This window comes from Homalodisca vitripennis, chromosome 8 (assembly GCF_021130785.1).
Source record: "Homalodisca vitripennis isolate AUS2020 chromosome 8, UT_GWSS_2.1, whole genome shotgun sequence".
NCBI lineage: Eukaryota > Metazoa > Arthropoda > Insecta > Hemiptera > Cicadellidae > Homalodisca > Homalodisca vitripennis.
Genome location: NC_060214.1, coordinates 67231297 through 67252124, shown reverse-complemented (window position 1 = coordinate 67252124; position 20828 = coordinate 67231297). Strand labels below are relative to the sequence as shown.

At 35.4% G+C, this 20828-nt stretch overlaps 1 protein-coding gene across 1 annotated transcript in view; it reads right to left on the bottom strand.

Moving 5' to 3' along the window:
• Window positions 1-19629, bottom strand: part of LOC124367665 (extensin-like) — a 128529-nt gene extending 108900 nt beyond the window's left edge. The window contains 3 exon segments of the mRNA XM_046824673.1: window positions 266-301; window positions 8642-8755; window positions 19387-19629. Coding sequence (XP_046680629.1) covers window positions 266-301; window positions 8642-8755; window positions 19387-19614 — 378 coding nt within the window. The 5' untranslated portion in view covers window positions 19615-19629.
• Between the last annotated feature and the right edge of the window lie 1199 nt (window positions 19630-20828).

Below are 20828 nucleotides of genomic sequence, written 5' to 3'. Positions count from 1 at the left end.
TTATCACAATCCCACCATCCAAAACAAACTTTAAACAAAATTATTGCTTTGGCTTGCACTTCATGTACTTTTTATACTTCTTGCCAACATTTAAACAAAATATGTCACTTTTTTACACAACTCTACGACTTTTGTAAGTACTGAATGAATTGAAACTATTTGAATTCGAGTACAATCGTTCTTTCATCACCGGTCCAGTGTTTAGCTGTCAACGTCAATATTACATTACTTATTACGATGTGACTGTAAGAAAGCTGGTACTTACGATGTATCCCCGGCCACTGCTACAGCGACTGCTCGCCTGCACAACATAAGAGGAACATTAGTGATGTGACAGGTTGCGAGGTGTGAGAGGTACATACAGGTGACACAACACAAACAACAGTATCAGGGGGTCAGGAGAGTGTGCCGCACCTAGAGGACACGTTATTATGGCAATAATAGGGTGAGTGGTGAGTTGAAGAAACTGGATACTGGCGAGGGGGGAAGTGGCTTATCTGGTGGCGCCACCCTGCCAGGTAACACTGCACAAAACATCAAGTTAACCATGAGCAGGCGCTCTTGCAACTGTGAATCATTCAGGACATAAATATCATAATTGATCAGGTCACAAACTACCGTTTCACGACAACATTTGACGACACCAATTTTGAGTACTTTTATTTAGGTTTATACAGTCATAAACCAAAGATACGCGATGAAATACAAATGGAAGAACGACTACGTCTTCTTGTCTTTGTTGTGTCTAACACACGCGAGGTCCCAAAAGGACTTCGAAACAATCGATCATTTATTATATATAAGCAAATAACCGATTAAAAACTCTCGATCCGTATGATCTCGAGATAAGCAGCGATAAATCGGCAGCTCTTTTTTTTACCGTAAAACGTATACTGAAAAGTTGTGTTAAGAGGTTCAATTGTGTTTCGTCTGTGTGTATGTCCCGTGTTTTGTATGTTTTACACTATTGCAGATAGGAAAGAAACACATCGTTAAAAGAATTGAACATAAAAGTGAAAGTACCCCCTCACCAACAACAAATTATCTCATTCAGTCCTAGCGATTCTGCATTGTCGTATGCGTCTTCTCTCCAATATTTCATGACAAATACGTAGCTTCGACGATTTCAGTAATAAAATTGGACTAATTTAGGCAATTGTGGAGATATCCTAATTAATAGGTCCTTAGGTTTTCAGTTACAGCACTTATGATGTAATACATTATGGCATTTTACTGTAGTTGATTAAAATCCCAATACAATAAACTCATACGCAGAACATTTTCTACAAACCATGACAGTGTTGTATACAGTGTAAGTGGCTTTGACAGAAGAATAACAACAAATATTTACCGTCACCTGTTTAAACATGTATAAATTATTATGCTTAATATTCTCGACTTTAACAGGTGATTAAAAACACTTATTTTACTAACCGCTGATTAAGCCTAGGTCATAAAATATAATGGATGATGGAGTATTCCATCAAGTAATTTAAGAGAGTATTCAAGAACAGTGGGGTGTAGCCCGGAGGAATTTTCGAAATACGAATACAGTACACCTATATGTTGACCAGAGACCCTAAGAACGTCCATGAAACATATTAGTTCAATAAATCTATTAGTTTTTACGCGATTAAGTAACACAGAGACAGTCCCCATTAGATTTTGTTTATATAACAGTATAGATATACTTGCTCAAGCTATCGAACTGATGATCTATACATTCTTATAGTTTAAAATTTAGTACCCAATTGATAAATACTGTACTGAACATAACTAAATAATGATATATTGTAATTTTTATTGACATTGCGGTACTTCGTTAAAATTATCTACACCTATTTAATTCCTTTCACACAAATCTATCCTTACATTACTATTGCATATTAATTCACTGAGAAATGCACTGATTTTACAGAGAGAACCCCAACAAAACACAATAGAGTGCTGTCTGAATTTTCGAAATTTCTCAGAACGGTCGGGTTTATGAAATAAAAGCTCTTCTAGAGAAAAACCGAACGTAAAATTAAACCTTAATGACGCCGTGTTAACACGGTCCAGGGAAGAAAAGTGTTAACGAAATTAGCAATTACGCGCGGAAACTGCGAGACGCCGCCGCGCCGGCCGAATTATTTATTGAGCTAAGTTGCTACATAATTCACAGCCTAATGTTCTAATTGGCTAATTTCAAGAAAAGCTTTCTCGAATTAATTACGCGAAAAGTTCGGCTCAGTATATAATAACAGATTTATTTGTGTCGGTGATACATGCGGTGATAACGATTAGAAAACAAGTAGATCGGAGTTATCGAAGTTATTGATTAACGAATTAACAGTCCATTGGAAAGAGTCAAGGTGTAAATAATAGAAGTTCTAGGTCGGAGATTAAAAGCCATTTCCCCATAAATTATTACCAAATTACAGTCAAATATCAATGACAAATAAGATGAAAACTTGTTTGTGCAGAACTATCGGGAAAAATAAATATTTTGATCTACTGAAGATTATTTGCCTTTTTGTAGGCCGATCGAGTTTGAGAATGTAAATGTAATCTGTTTACAAACACTATTAAACCAACTTCTAGTAAATGTTCATGTTGTATAAAATATATAAACGGCGATTAGCGAATAATCCATATCGCCAATCGCCATTCTTGGAGATGACGTGGACAGTTTTTGTGAAAAGAATTGCCAGATCAAAGTAACCAGTAATGTAAGGAATAATAATCCATATCGCCAATCGCCATTCTTATTATTCCTTATATTACTGGTTACTTTGATCTGGCAATTCTTTTCACAAAAACTGTCCACGTCATCTCAAAGAATGATTCAATTTTTATGATTTGAATTAGAAATAAATGAGAACTCCATAAAATGTGTTCAATAAATGACACAAATAGTACATTGTACAAAGTATGTCGTCATAAACTGCGCAGCATTTCTTAGAACAACTACTTTGCGTCAAAGGAAAGTAGTTCACCTCATTATAGACATCCGGGGGAGGTCTTAGCTAGCAAGATCGTCAGCAGGTGTTATACACCTTCAAGGTACGAGGTATACCGTCAATAGGTTTCACCAGACTTAAACTAATCTAAGGATAACAAGGTTGATGCTATGAAGCAACAGGCATTACAGGAATAATGCAAACTTTGTGACGTGTTATAAAATCCGCTTTATACTGTTTTCTTAGAAAAAGTCACATCGCCTGAAAATGGATATTGAGTTTTCTTCACACAAATTATTTCCATTTTTATGAAAAAGCTCGCTTCTTTTAGAGACAATACTAATTGCACATTCTTTTGCGTAGGACTTTGCCTTATTGCAGAAACTCTCGTGACAGAATTTCCGGAAAAGAAGTATACCTTTGCTGTACGTCACTCTTAACGCAAGAACCAACCTCGTCCGAAAAGTTATATACCGACGGGTTTACGCAAAATATCGTGAGCTTGTCTACCCTATAACTACCATAATGTTTATTCAGAAGGAGACAGTAATCACAAATGTATGTGATGGATTCTGTATAACCTTCCAATACATTTTGTTAATGGCAGCCATCTATATTTTTGTTTCACAGATAGCACACAATGCACACCACAGGTAGTAGGGTTTTTAAATTTACAGGAAATTAAAAACTCCTTCTTTCCAATTTTACGAGACCCCCTTCCGTGTTCAGATGGCAGTATTCAGAGTGTGTTTGATCAATATCTTGTTCATGCATAATACATAACTCTTTATGAGTAGTAATTTACATTCCCTCTCGAGATAAGGAAATCACCATGTATTAGGTAATTCTATACATTGTTAGGCAGTTTAGTTGCTTAAGGAACGGTAAAAGTTTAACTAAATTGGAATTCACCGAGAGAATTTCGTTTACACTTGACGATTTATACACGTATGGTACGATTTATATACTTGATTGTGGGCAAATAATGTTACGCGTGGAAGAAAACTAAAGTCAACAAAATAAGCAAAATGCTGGAGCCTTGCCATATTCCAAGTCATATTTTGAAAAAGTCCACGATTTCGTTGATACAAAAAATGAGTGCAAGTGTATGAGTGATCAGAGGCATTCTAACTGAATAGATTCACTTAATTTTGCACTATGAATGGAACATGAATCTTTGGACAAGGTGGCTGTCGCATCTACTCAATACAAAAAAGAAAGAAATCCGCACGGCTAAATCTGCTAATGATTGACAAGGGTTTCAGACACATTAAATTAATATGCATCATTTTGTGATGATTGGCCCAAAATTGGACATACATCAGAAACTAGGGTGCATCATTATTTTCTGAAATTCGGATGCATCACAACAGTCTTGGAACTAACAGCAATCTAGACAAACGGTTCTTAAGATGAAAATTTGTCCATCTTCTGGCGAGGTTATGACGTCATTGTTTTGGAACACTAAATGAATGCTCCTGATTTGCTGCAGATTGAAAATACTGAGGATCGATTGAACACAGTTCTAAGGAGAGCTGACAAGGATTTGTTGCGTTGCTCAGAATAAGGACAATTTCTATTAACGGTTCTGTCTCTACATTGACCTTAAAAATGTATTTTGTTACTGTCCTAAATTAAAAACTATTTACAAATATCACTACAAGTCGACAGAAAACTGTTAATATACATCAACAATCATCAAACACGAGTAATAGCACACCTGTTCATACAAGTAAACATTGTATATGGGACTGTCGACAGAAAACTGTTAATATACGTCAACAATCATCAAACACGAGTAATAGCACACCTGTTCATACAAGTAAACATTGTATATGGGACTGTCGACAGAAAACTGTTAATATACATCAACAATCATCAAACACGAGTAATAGCACACCTGTTCATACAAGTAAACATTGTATATGGGACTGTCGACAGAAAACTGTTAATATACATCAACAATCATCAAACACGAGTAATAGCACACCTGTTCATACAAGTAAACATTGTATATGGGACTGTCGACAGAAAACTGTTAATATACATCAACAATCATCAAACACGAGTAATAGCACACCTGTTCATACAAGTAAACATTGTATATGGGACTGTCGACAGAAAACTGTTAATATACATCAACAATCATCAAACACGAGTAATAGCACACCTGTTCATACAAGTAAACATTGTATATGGGACTATCGACAGAAAACTGTTAATATACATCAACAATCATCAAACACGAGTAATAGCACACCTGTTCATACAAGTAAACATTGTATATGGGACTATCGACAGAAAACTGTTAATATACATCAACAATCATCAAACACGAGTAATCATACAAGTAAACATTGTATATGGGACTGCACACATCCTGTTGTTCATACAAGTAAACATTGTATATGGGACTGTCGACAGAAAACTGTTAATATACGTCAACAATCATCAAACACGAGTAATAGCACACCTGTTCATACAAGTAAACATTGTATAATATACAACAATCATCAAACACGAGTAATAGCACACCTGTTCATACAAGTAAACATTGTATATGGGACTGTCGACAGAAAACTGTTAATATACATCAACAATCATCAAACACGAGTAATAGCACACCTGTTCATACAAGTAAACATTGTATATGGGACTGTCGACAGAAAACTGTTAATATACATCAACAATCATCAAACACGAGTAATAGCACACCTGTTCATACAAGTAAACATTGTATATGGGACTGTCGACAGAAAACTGTTAATATACATCAACAATCATCAAACACGAGTAATAGCACACCTGTTCATACAAGTAAACATTGTATATGGGACTGTCGACAGAAAACTGTTAATATACATCAACAATCATCAAACACGAGTAATAGCACACCTGTTCATACAAGTAAACATTGTATATGGGACTGTCGACAGAAAACTGTTAATATACATCAACAATCATCAAACACGAGTAATAGCACACCTGTTCATACAAGTAAACATTGTATATGGGACTGTCGACAGAAAACTGTTAATATACGTCAACAATCATCAAACACGAGTAATAGCACACCTGTTCATACAAGTAAACATTGTATATGGGACTGTCGACAGAAAACTGTTAATATACGTCAACAATCATCAAACACGAGTAATAGCACACCTGTTCATACACATGGGACTATCGACAGAAAACTGTTAATATACGTCAACAATCATCAAACACGAGTAATAGCACACCTGTTCATACAAGTAAACATTGTATATGGGACTATCGACAGAAAACTGTTAATATACATCAACAATCATCAAACACGAGTAATAGCACACCTGTTCATACAAGTAAACATTGTATATGGGACTGTCGACAGAAAACTGTTAATATACGTCAACAATCATCAAACACGAGTAATAGCACACCTGTTCATACAAGTAAACATTGTATATGGGACTGTCGACAGAAAACTGTTAATATACATCAACAATCATCAAACACGAGTAATAGCACACCTGTTCATACAAGTAAACATTGTATATGGGACTATCTAGAACGTTTTTACCGTTTAATTTAGATAAATAAAGTTTGTATATTGAGAGCACATAGGGCGCAAAATATTACTTCATACTCAATAGCTCATTCTCTTCCTATAGACACCAGATATATATAGGTGGGTGGAAAATCATAAAAACAACACTTGTATTGGTAAAATAATCAATTCCTCAATAACATGGTGTAAAAAAATTAAATTATGACTAAAAAAATAGAATTAATTACAATTTTGCTGTGCTAACATTTTGTTTAAAGAACAGAGTTAACAGTATATATTCTAAAAAGTAGTTAGTCGTGTTTTCGGAATATTGGAAAATATATTACCGTCTGCTTGTACAAACAGTTTAATAATTGGTTAGTTTACATAGCCGCCTGCAGCATAATAATGCAATTTAATTTCAACAAACAATTCACCTAAGTATATTTTCGTTTGTTGGTATTCTGGGGTCATAAATAATAATAACTAAAAATAACATTATTTACAAACAATATTAACGTCCCTCTAATGTTATGAGAAACTTTGATGCAATATATTTTTACTGATCTAATATTTGCTTTCCATTATTCCAACTGCGTCAGAACGTTTTATGAAACAAACTTCTCGAGTGTTATAGCCTTTCCTGTTATACTCGTGTTATAACCATGTATTGCAAATTGAATAACCATCGTGCACTGATTCATAACTAAACGAATGGAATCAATTACGATTTGTGTACATGTATACATATATATATATATATATACATAATATACATATATATATATATATATATATATATATATAGGCTATATATATATCCAGTTGTGTTGTGAGTTACTGCAGCTAACTTTAGATTACATTTGATGTTAAATTAATTACAATATCTTTACAGGAACTACTACAACCATGCCGCACCATCTGGAAAAGAACAAGAGGTTGTAGATACTCAAAAAATGTCACCAAATAAATTGTTAGTTTAAAAACGTGTTTGGACAATCCATATAGAAAATCTGAAAATATTTATGGGCAAGACACAACTAGTGCCTGCAATTTTTGATATACTACTACAAACAATACAACTGTGCCTGGTAGACGCCCTCTTCCGGCTCAGCCACAGCAATTAGCCAAAGAGGCAACACCTCGCGCACCGGCTGCGCCTGCAAAAAGTACATTTCATAATACAGATATCACATCAATGGATAACAAAGTACAGCTGTGTAGTACGCAGTCACTCTGCTAGTAATGTGCATTGCGCATGCGCAGTAAACACGACGCGCTCAGTGCGCATCACGTTCGTCGTCGCGCATTGAATAACCTCGTTTATCCGCCCTTCTACTCCAACTATTGACAAAAACTTCAATCGAAGTTTCGATTCCGAAAATTAATCTGCACGTAACTAAATAATCGATATTCTCCAACATATTCAGTCGAAAGGGGACGAAAATCGGAAACTAAAACACCGAAAGGCAAGAATAAACACAAGTCTTGCTCTAAAGCTTACACACTAAAATTTAAATTACTGTTTATGTTTTATAATTGAATCTTACGCTGTTTTATTAAAAGTCACTGCTCGTTAACAAAGCTGATGTTAATTCTGTTTATATATGAAAATTATTTAAACGCTTTAAACTGTTTTAAATTAGTGAACACTCCATGTATTATTTCATCGATCTCTATTAACACAGTATACATTAGTTATTGTCGCTTTGACAGTTTACAAAATATATTAATATTTACATATTTAGTATAATTTAAATGATAGTTAATAAAACACAGTCCACAAAACAGTTAAAAATAAAAACTAAAATAAATAATACCAGAAATATCATGCAAAATGTAATAAGATAACATGCAGACTAAAAAAACTACAGTAATAAAAAGCACTTTAAAATATAATAAAATATACAAAACAATGTTGTACATTAAAAACAATATGACACTTAAATGTGAAAATAAAATTTTTAAATCAATAAAATTGGAAACGTTTTACAATCATGGGTAAAATAAATGAAAATTTATAGTATTAATATTTATTAAATTTATATGTTTTATACTTTATAATTTTTATATTCAAAATTAATTGCCACTGACTATAGGGCATAGTAAATCTTAACTCACGTAGTTTCATGAGATAGATGTCGGTAAAATAAAAATAAATAAAACTTACGTCGCTAAGGCGATCGTGAGAGGGCGCCCGGGGTGGCGGCAACCGTTCCCGCTCCCGCCAACTTTCGTCACTGACCGCGACACTGGAGCCGGCGGCCTCCGGCAAGCTGGGACCCTGGACACAGGCAGAAAGGTCAGTGATAACGGCATTGATAAGGGTGGGAGGGTCACTGCTACAGGCTGCTCCGTCACCTTCTCCACTTGTACGACATGTCAGTAGCTACTATAGGGGGACCATGTGGTGCTGAAATATCGTTGCAGGCCTCCGCCATCACGTGCACTGGTGAGCGCACAGGGCTGTACTAATAGGGGGACTTGGGGGGGGAGCAAAATCTGAGAAGCGAAATTTGTGGAGACAAAATAAACTACTAAATTATAACCTAACTTAATCTATAGGTACCCTAATTGTATAACATACGCAACACAAATCAATCATGACCTATACAATGCAATAAATTCAATTCTTAAATTCCCATTGTATCTTTGAGTCAAGATGTGGGTTCACTCAAGTTTCTCCTGCAGTATAAATCATCCTGCCTGAATAAACCCGTAATAAACCGTACGTTTCAGTATCTCTGTCTTAAAATCTCGTACAGAAATGAGATCATGGTCAAAGAAATATTGCTATTATCACCAAAATTAGCTTCAGGTTACAATAAACGAATATAAATATTATTTACCTGATATTTATGTTATTAAACGTGACTTTTATTGTAACACATACTTCTTATTTTCACACCAAAGTAATACCGAAGGTTTAGCAACAAATTGTAGACTGTATTTAATAAGTGAGTGACGAGCAGGGGGGAGGGAGGGCGAGTACTTCAGGAGTAATATTAACGGAGGAAGGAGGGATGGCTGAGAGATTTTTGTAGCCCCTATGGGCTATGTATAAATGCGTCCCTAGTTCGGTAACTTAGCAGAGGAGCCCTTATCCCCCAGGAGCGGGGATATGAATAGGCTGGGTGTTTATTTCGGCTCACCACGCAACTTCTTCCGTGCAAAAAGGATAATTGAATAAGAATCTTAATATAATTACAACAAATTGTTGAGTTTAGTCAGAATTAAAGTAATTTAAAATAGAAAAGCTATTAAACCTTTTATCACACTATTCTCCAGATTCTCACACCACATGAAATCATTGCTAAAACAATCGAAATTATGTGATTTCCAAGGCATTCGTCACGATACCTTGGGTACATATTTAGTCATTTCTTGGTTGGTTATGACTTTTCATGGCTAAGCCAAAATATCACAACTGTAAATTTTAATTGTGCTTGAAATGTTTTGAAGCGGTATGGACCGGACAACTCGATATACAGCCACAACATCGGCAAGATTTAAAGCAGGTAACGAGTCGTTAAAATGGTGTAATCAATTTTGGTTTGAGAAAAATTGTTTGAATAATAGTCACAATCCTCCAAGATACCCTAAAAAAAACATTAAAAAATAAGAACACTTCATGAGAGATTATAGACATTTGAAGGAGTCATTTTGGGTCTTTCTATAATGAAGCTCAATGGAAAACGTCTGATGATAAAGAGTTCAAATTTTTGTAGTAAATAGGATAATAATACGTTCGGAGGGACTGACACATTTTTTTATTTTTGAAACATGAGTTAATTTTTAATGTTTAAAATGTAACGGAAGATATTTTTGGAAATAAAAATATGTTACTCCTTCTGGGACACTGATATCTAAAACTTTTGAGTTTTTATATTGTACAACACGTATTCAGATAGAATCGGTGTTGAATCTTAAAAAGACACCGCGCGCCTTCGGATTTTCACTCTGCTTCCTGCCACGCTACCCTTCCCCCACCAACGGCAGCCCCATTACTCCTCCAGCCCCTCAATTAGTTCCTCTCATCCTTCGCTTTGCACTTGATGCCTCCGTTCTCATGTGACCAAACACGTGTTTTATACATGTCGTAGCCTTATCGCGTCACACGTCTTACGCCAACTGAAGACAGTCACAGTAGCGTAAACATTTTCTTCTTGTTTAGAGAGGGGTGTTTTGCAAGCGGCCAATTTCCCCTGACAACTCCACCCCGAGGTATAAGCCGAGGGTAACCGCAGGGCTAAACGACGATTGGCTGAGAACTAGCGGTAACTGGACTAATTCCGCAGGATTAGATGAAACCACCCCCGGGCGCTTGTCATTACCATAATGTGTTCAACCCCTCCCCCTCCCCCCGCGGCGCCGGAACCGTCTTAACAGCTTACGAGAGCCGGTCGGCAGGCATTAGTGAAAATTTGTATCTGCTTAATAACGAAATCCCTTTAGTGTCCCAATAATTGCTAAGCACGCCTTAAAGTTCGTTCAAAATGTTCCTTGAATTACCTAAATATACAAAATATAAATAAACGATATAAACATGAAAACAAAACTTGTTGAAAACAAGTAGCTACAATTAATAAGTTAACTTTATTCCTATGCTGATACCCATCTTTATTTATTCGCCCTAAAAAACTATGATGCTGGAATTTAATCTGAAGCACTTTTTTTGTCCATACACTTTTGAGTCATTATCATATGAAGGCCTTGTAGGATTTAGGATGTTTTAGTTTCTGCAAAATGTGAATTAACTGTGAACAATATAAGAATTGTGTCGTATTCGTCAAATTAATAAACCCTACCTAATATCACTCACGCTCTATTAAGAAATACTTTTAAATAAACGTCAAATAAGTCAAACACACTCACTTCAATCGAGATTCAGCATTATTGCTCAATCTCCCAGGGAATTAGCGTGGACTTACTAGACAGAATAGAACGGTCAGATAGCAAGAGGCGAAAAAACTAGCACGTTATTGTGTTAACAATTCAAAAGAATTGACTGTGGCTGTTACGTGGCATTTATAAAAATTCATACTAATAAGATAATGGAATGAACGAAGAATTCCCAATGGAACATTTTGTTATGAAGAAACTATAAAAAGATAACCGCTAAGTACTTGTATAAAAGTGTAAAACATGCTAAATATTGAATATCCCAGGGTTCATCATTCTGTAGCAGCTTTTAAACACGACCGAAACGATTACACTTTTATACACATCTCGGGTTTGTTTGTTTTTTGCTGCGGCGAGCGATGTTGGCACCACTGGCAGCACACACAACATTACCCGCCAACCCACGTCTGCGAACGCCAACTCTCCAGACTGTTTGTGTATGTATGTGAGTGTGTGCTCGGAAAACTATTGTTTATTTTACAGCCGCCATTTCGTTCCGGCAAACAAAATATACTCCGGTGCTGAAGGACGGAGGGAGAATAATGTTCGCACAACATGTACTAGTTATCACCGTGTAAACAGCTGGCGAGTTTAATATTAACATCCTATCAAACGACACCACCTTATTCTCTTCAGACTAATCACACAAATATTGCTGTTGTTTGACACCCCGTTCAGAAGGATTGACACGATGATGGAAACAAGACTCCAAGGCCAACCATAAGACGTGTCCTCGCATGTTTTGTTAGTCTGGAACAAGAGTACCTACTTCGATAATAGTTACTTTTATAAGCACACACAATTTGAAAAAACTCGCAAATGATGCTCCAAAAGAACACCATTCACCCTTTGGGCTTGGAGCTGACAACGAATTCAATTCCTAAATTTCTCCATGACAATTTGGCAAATGATACCAAGCCACTTTAACTTTCCAATTATAAGAGAAAATCTAAGCACTCGGGGGGGGGGGGGTTAAGGGGTCCAAGAACGCAATCCACCAACAAAATTATATAAATTTTATTCAACCGCAGTTATCAAATGTACTTTAAATCTTAAACATCAACAATATCCTGGGGGAGGACACAACCATTTTTTAACCCTCCAACTGGCAGTCATTTTTTTCCTGTAGTGGCAGCATGTTTTCGAGCCTCGTGCAAGGGTTTGTTAAAAAATTTATTAAAAATATAAATTAAAAGTAATACATATAGAAGTATATATTTTTGTGTTCAGAATTAAATATATAATAATATTAGTATTTAAATTTGGCCTTAAAAAAATGTTGACTAAAAATTTTTGTCCATGAAATTCAAAATTTACATTTTTTTTTTTTTTAATTTGGGGGGGACCATACCTATCAAACCAAGTTATAGTAAGAAAACTATAAAGGTGAAATATCCATTTTATGTCAAATTTATTCTAGTTTCAGAAACACATAAACATTTTACAAATTTATGAAACTATAATAACACTATATAACAAAAAGCAGCGATGCGCATAAATTGTGAAAATAGGGTGTATATGTAAGAGTTTGCTAATAAAAGTTTTACTAATACAGTTTTACTTCAATACATGTTATATTGCATATTTTATTACTCAGAATGAAGTAAACTATACAGCAGTAGTAAAATAAATTCCATAACTTTTTTTTTGAAGAGTCGAAAAAAGTTTCATTTTGTCATTACTCAAAACTTTTGCGAAAAAATTTTCGAAAAATGTATTTATTCTAAAATATATTTATTTGCACTACTGCAATATTTAACAATTCACCACACACTAAACACAACACTAAAACACAAATAAACCTACTAAAACTTACTAATAAAAACGACTCGTCACATCAACAAATCAGACGGCATCGACAACATGGCGGTCACATCTTTTACGTTCCAAACTACGAACTTGGTACATTGCAACTACAATACAAAGAGGAATAAAACTACAGTATTCCTTAGGCTTCTTTTTCCCGAATAAAATGGTGCATGAATCGAATCGATACGTTGCCGGAATATACTGTAATGAGTGATTATGCAAGGGAATGTTTGTTCATCAAAATTTTGATGAACAACAATCATAATTGGGTTGTGTTCATCAAAATTTTGATGAACAACAGTTGGAGGGTTTTTAATGTTTCATATCAACCAAACACAATGGTTTTTCAACACCCCGAGAAATAATGTTCCCTACGCACCACTGTAACTAAGCAGGCATTGAGTCATAGATTGTCGTTCTATAAATATCTAAACATTGTTTCCAGCATTGTCCAATACACTTGACGTACGGCACTAGACTTCAATTACAAAATGGTATTACTGTACTCAAAAAGAGTCAAATAACAGTGAATTGATTTATCTTTCATTGTTCCCGCCGCTACACAAACAACAGTCTTGACACAACAATACCGCTGAAGGAACCTCGCCGCAGGAACCCCTCGGCTAAGACTTCAACTACAAACAGACCATTGTCGGTAGTGGGACGTGTGATTGACACAAGTTGTTTTGGTTAAGTACTTCCTCACATTACGAGTGCCCTTTGTTGTAGGGCTACAGAATCACATTCTTAATCACGAAACATCGACTCAGCACTACAGCAAAATTCATAAGGCATAGAAAGGCACGACAATGATCAATTACTGTTTACCGAAACATCATTTTTATTGGGCAAGACATTCTGTTTTACACGACCACATCACGTAATATCTTCAAATTTACGGACCAATTTATATTTTGACGATTTGTTAAAATTAAATTGTCCTTAATTTTTACAGTTAATATGTTTTTCTCAACCTAACAATCCTCAATGTTCAAACAATACAATATAACTTTATCGCTGATTATAGCAAGCAATACAATACACTTTACTTTTTGCGTTTGCTAAAATTACTCATCGTTATTTTTAAAGAACGTACAGGTCCTTTAATCGAGTCGTTTAATCCTTTAATCCTTTAATCAGTGCACGATAACTCTTGATATGTAGGTCAAGGAGTGTTCAAGATGGTACATACTCCAGTACCTATTGGTTTTTTTGGACGAAAGATTTAAAAGCCTAAAGGTGAAAGTACAGCAAAGTTGCACGAATATAGGAAAAAGTCATAATTAAATTCGGTCAGAACTGTCGATACGTACTGTTAAATCAGTACATTGTCTCAGGCTTATTCGGCCATTTCCCTCAAACATACTTTTTATACGCCAACATTAATTCAATAATGAAATAGTGCAAGTTATTGTAAACACAAATTTACATATATTTACGTACAATCGCAATACAAACAGGCCCTTCGCTTATTCATTTCAAATCTTTCCCCAAAAAACTGAAATACCTATTAGACATATTAGATTTTAGGGAACGGTACTTGCATCACTGGGAACCCTGAAAATGTAAATTCCACCAAGTGTATTTTAAGGAGTTGGTTTTAAAATATAATTTTTGATGTTTTAAGTCATAATATGTGTTTAAAATTAAAATTATTATGTTCATTAATTATAAGAATGGAGACAGTAGCATAGTTATAAGGGGGTTCTAATCTCCCTCTAGACCAATTAATAGCCTCACTCAGAACATTCTAAAATATAATTTAAAAGAAAAGAGTATTGGAGGGGGGGGGGAATCTGCGGTTAAGCAATTATACAGTTGATAAGTTACCGCTATTCCTGACAACTCAGTCATTGGTTTTTCCTACGTTGCTCCATTGTGTCTCATGTATTAATGAGCCCCCCCCCCCCCAAATCAACATCCTGACTACGTCACTGAGCCAACACAAGTGTTATAAGCCGAGCGATGCACGCCGTGCCTGTGTGCGCCGTGTTTGTGTATGAGAGAGTTTGTACTCAGCTACGATTGCTTATTCTACCGCCGCTCTCAAGTACAAACAAACAAACAAACAACGTACAAACAGTGTCTCGGGCTGTAATACCTCAACATGTCTCTGTCTTCACGTTTAGTGTCTAATCGTGTTTCAGTCGTAATTCACTTCGGGTTTTCCGTTCTTATTCACGATTTCCTCGCAATCTGTTGAATATTTATTATAAGTGTTAAATACGAGATGTGACTTTAACTCCGCGCGTATATTACAACAATTTTTTATTCGATTTTACAAATTTTTCTAAAAATACACGATAAAATTACAATTTGAATGAAAAATTTACATTATATTCACATTTGATAAAATTATTTTTGTTGAGAGACGTATCATAAATTAAGGTAAAATATCCCTTTCGACTCAGTAGGAAGGCAGACAGATTTCACAACTCTATAAATAGTAATATTATAGTAAATATACATGTCAAACTGAAAATGTATTATTGGTTTAGATGTTTAATTTGCACAACACTAATCAGACAATAACTCTCAATGTTGGCATGTTAATTTAATCGTAACACTTTTTTTCATACGCTTTTACAAGGTAAAAGCATATAAGCATGTAAATTCTTTCTAAAAACTTGGACTCGATGTAGTTACAATTAATGAAGAAAGTTTGTTGGTATGTGTATGCACCATTTTGAAACCTTGAGAATTTTAGGCTATGTAAGAATAAATGTGGCTTGAAATTCATGGGAGTTATGGTGGTCACAAACTCGAGTTATGTTCAATAATCCCTTACATACAAATGAGAGCCATGAACGGATAAAATGAAAAAAAAAAAAAAAAAAAAGAAGAAATTCTGGGAAACACCCTCATGACGGCAATTCTAATTGGCAGATTTCTACGAAATCTACATAAAATGTAAGAATAAATATTAATGATTTGGAAACGAAACTAATATACTGAACTAGCAATGGTAGTTAATGGGACGAGAGTGTGACAGCTTCAATGTACGTATTTTGTTAGTTATGCGCCAGAGGCATGACTCTGCCATAAAATCATTGGTATAAAAAGTCAAAATCGTGCGAAAAAAGGCACGCGCGGCGCGATAACCAGCGCTAAAGTAGTGCTCTCGAAATCAAAGAGGATTCAGACATATTTACTCGCATCTGGCCATTTTCAAGGAAGTCATAACACTCGGGACATTACGCAGGCTAACACTAAAAACGGAATAGTCACTTGACTGCCTGCACTGAACGTGCAAGTTGTAAACATAAACTATACAACTGGCCGACAAATGACACCTCCCCGGCCTGGGCGGAGATTTAACGGCAACCGAGCGGAGATTTAACCCGTAACTACTCGTCATAACGAATATTAATAAAACCTGTGTAATCTTGCAACGCCATAAACGGTGCCGGGAGACGTGCCCGCCGGCGGGTGGAACGGCAACAGGCGGTTTATGGCCGCCATAAACCGTTTATGGCGGTAAGTGACATCGATTAGGGCGGATGGTGTTTACTATGGACAGTTATCTCGGTGGCGATGGCTTTCTCTACTGATCATCGTGAAATTGACGACCTATTGGATAACTTCAGTGAGCAAACTAAAGATAAGAAATGTTTGCACTTTCGTAGCAAACACACGTCACATGTACGATTTCTTGTAATTCTAATGCAATACACCATTAAAAAAGAAGAAATTTTGAACATTACATTTTTTAGAGGTTAATTTATGTTTATTTGCTGGACCAGATTTGTGTGTCAAAAATGCTATACAGATTATATGAACAATATAAAACTTAAATTGAAGCTAATTACAAACACTTTACATTTATAGTATTTATATTTTATTTCCATTTAGAAATTACTTTTTTAATATACATAAAACTTTTTTAATATACTATAGTACTCGTAATAATGAAAGAAATTCATTATAAAAATAAGAAGGAAAATAAAATATAGTAATTTTCATAGAGCGTTCTTTTCCTTAAAAAGAATTGCCTGCCCCTCCAGAAAAGCGTTATCAAAATGCTGGTGCCGACAGGGCTTGACAAGCTGTTTACACTGTAATTTGTCAGTCACGACAGGGTCTCACCGAGTGCTGCTACCTAGCGGCGGTCGACTGAACTACAGCCACGCGAGCGCCTCCGTACAGTGCTACTGCCTGGTGGAGACCAGTGGAACTATGTCTGCCTCAGCTGTTCAATATTGTTTACCCCCCTTTATCATCCAATCCAATAGATTAATCGTTCTGATTTGCCTATGAATATTGCAATGCATTAATTTTAATAAACAATTTAAACTCTGTGACACAATATTTGATACTGTTATTATTGTATTGATTCGATTTTAATAAGGGGTTATAATCATAACATAATCATGCATAGAACAAGATGAGATATTGTAAATCATTATTATGCGATTGGTTTAAAAAAGTTATATGTTCTCTATGTGTGCAAATTAGTTGTGTGAAGTAGTAAAGTTTCTTGTGTTACAAAAAGAAAAAAGCAACAAACAAGAACATTTTTAACAATATAACACTCGTTTCTAATTACTTTTGTTTAAACTAAATAATACATTCTCTGGAGCAGGTAACAATATTATTGTTATGATAAACATGTTTGTGGAAAATAAAGGTCACAGTTTTTAACCAATTATTTGCACAAACCTCGTTTTTTGAATTAGCTTCTTAGGTAGTTCAAATGTTTTGATAGTTTTCTGAAAAGGCGAAAACTGATGAAGAAAATGAATTGAGTGAGAAATTTGTTAATAGTTTTTTTTTATATTAAACTGTTTTAGTAAACTATTAATTTAGTTCTAGTTTTAGTGTTAGATACTTTATAAATGTGAAGTATTAATTAACTAATAATTTTGTAGCTAAAAAGAAATAAAAAAATCCTAATAGAAATTATTATTGTCACGGGTTGCCCTGTTTACATTTTAACGCTCTTCTTAAATCACTTGTAGTGGAAAATTAATTACCGCACAAACTGTGGCATTTATACCCCTAAAAACCTTTTAGTTAATTGATTTATCCTACTGGAAAATATACCGAGGATTTCAATAATGTATCACCACAATTTTAATATTTACTAATTGACCTTATTCATTAAAGACCATATTGTATTTCTCTTCCTAGTTCGAGAATGAAACTGAAGAAAGCTGAATTGCTTAACGGAACTGCAATACTTCTTGGTTGATTATTTAAACCCTATTTAAAGAACGGGTACTTATGTATGGTCAGTTTGCGGCAGGAAAAAGGCCCTACAGGCTTGGCTTGTGATTGAGACCTTATAATATAATGGAACAATAGCCATTTTAACATGGCCACGGCGCAGCAGCAGCAGTAGTAGTAGTAGCAGCAGCAGCAGCAGCAGCGAAGCGGCGACCCCTCCAACTGACTCCTTCAGTCCTCTACTAATGGCAGGAATTGATTGCAAGCCCCCCGGCATACTAATGTACTTCCGCTCAGCCATTCAGCCGCCAGTTCCCGCCACCCCGCCAGTATTGCGTCACACATAACAATAACAGCGACGAATTTAATAAAAAAATCCGGTTTCATTGCACGATAATGCCGTTAACACCAGAGTAGTTTCCATAATCTGTTTACAATTACGATTTAATTACAAACGTTTATGCATTTGTGTAATTCTTACCCTCATTATGTAATAACACATCAAAATGTGTACCTATTTAAATGGCGAATTTAGTGTAATAACGTAGACAAAATTCTGATTATAAACTTTTAAAGAATTGTGTAACCAATTTTTATTTACGCGTTATATTTATTACACAAAAATAGTAATTACACGAACAGTGGAGTGAGTTTACTGACCAATCTCTATTTTTTTAAATAAAAATAAAAAAATCCTACTTGTAGCTTCAAATTTGCTTAACACTTGTATTAACTAATTCTACACCTGAAGAAGTTGAAATTCTCGAAATGTAGTGACACATTCTTGTAATACACAATGACGGCAAGTTTTCGAAATCCTGTTATCCTTTCAACTCAACCATCGTGAACAATAGATTTTTAACAGGAAACTCAAATATGTCGTTAAAGTTGTGTTACATGGGTTCAGAAACATCACATACACGGACTACGGTATTTTCATAGATATTTTCACCGGTAAAATGTCAGTGACCACGAGGATTGTTGACCACTGAAGGATAATGTTGGCCCCCAAAAACCTGTTACCGGATATATACTGACCTTCTCGTGGTGGCTGTTGCCGGTGTTGTTGTTGTTATTGTTGTTGTTGTTGCGGGTGTGGACAGGCTCGGTCTTGGGTACCACAACCTCCTCCACCGCGCCGAGGGTGTTGGGCGCACCTTTACCGCACAGCCGCACCGAGTTCTGTAACAGACGACACGAGGTCAGAGTCTCACTACACAAGGACGCACAGGATACAGCTGGGTAGGACAAGTTGCAACAGTACATCAATAAATGGGGTGTACTTGAAAAGCTGCAGAAGAGCGGGTGACAGATTTATTGGTCGAAAATACCCTGCGAGCTGCTCTAAAAACATCTAATCACATTGCACAATGGTTTACTCCGGAGTTAAAACTGCAACCGTAATATACAGAGTAGCGCGCCACACTATACCTCGCTGAGGACGCATGTAAAATTTCAAATCTACAGCTACATATTATACGATGGTATTCAGTTTATTTCCAAATTTATTTATTCGATTCTCTCTCGTTCCCACCAGGGCTGCCCATAAGACCCATGTAAAAGGAATTGCTAACGCTCAGCCCCATTCAATGGAATGGCATGTGCCACAATATTGGCCTCGGCATTATTTCCTTTATAAAAAAGAAGCTTTACAAAATTTTTAAAGTATGTAGCTCAGGTTGTTCTCAGTTGTTCTCGGTCTGTTCACTGCACTTCGAGAATTCAACATATCGTGCGGACAAAAAGACAGAAATTGACTTTCCTTCAGGCCATCGAAAGACAAACTTCGCTGACGCTCAGCAATTAGCCCAAGCCTGTTATTTCCTTAGCCTGTTAGAATATATATGTAATGGAATTTTGTGAGATGGAAGTCATATATATATATATATATATATATATATATATATATATATATATATATATATATATATATATATATTCTAATAGGCTATTTCCTTAGCCTGTTAGAATATATATATGTAATGCAATTTTGTGAGATGGAAGTCACACCTGTGTGTTCTAATACAATACGCCTTATTTTCCAAGTTTAGAAATTTTCAGAAAATCAAAATTATTATGAGAGTACCTTACTCAAGAACGTAGTCAGGACCAAATTGGGAGTGGAGTCAAGACTGATATTTTCCCGTATTGCACGTAAAGTAAGGCAATTGCAGTTCACAGCTCATTCCCCATTTTGTTCCTTGACCCGTTTCAATGTTGATAACGACCTTTCAGCAGTACATGTCAGTCATACTGAATTATTTAAACAATAATAGTAGTTTGCTAAAAAAAATAAGTGAAAATATTTAAAATTGGGGGGTCCTGTATCCTTGCATCTCCTCGCTGGCTACATCCTTGAAATTATTCCAAATTGCACCAAGCCTGCCAAGTCGGTACAATATTCTTTTATTCGTTTCGCAAACCCGAAGGGACTGTAACTGTTCCAAAATTATCCGTTTGAGATCAACAATTGAAACCAC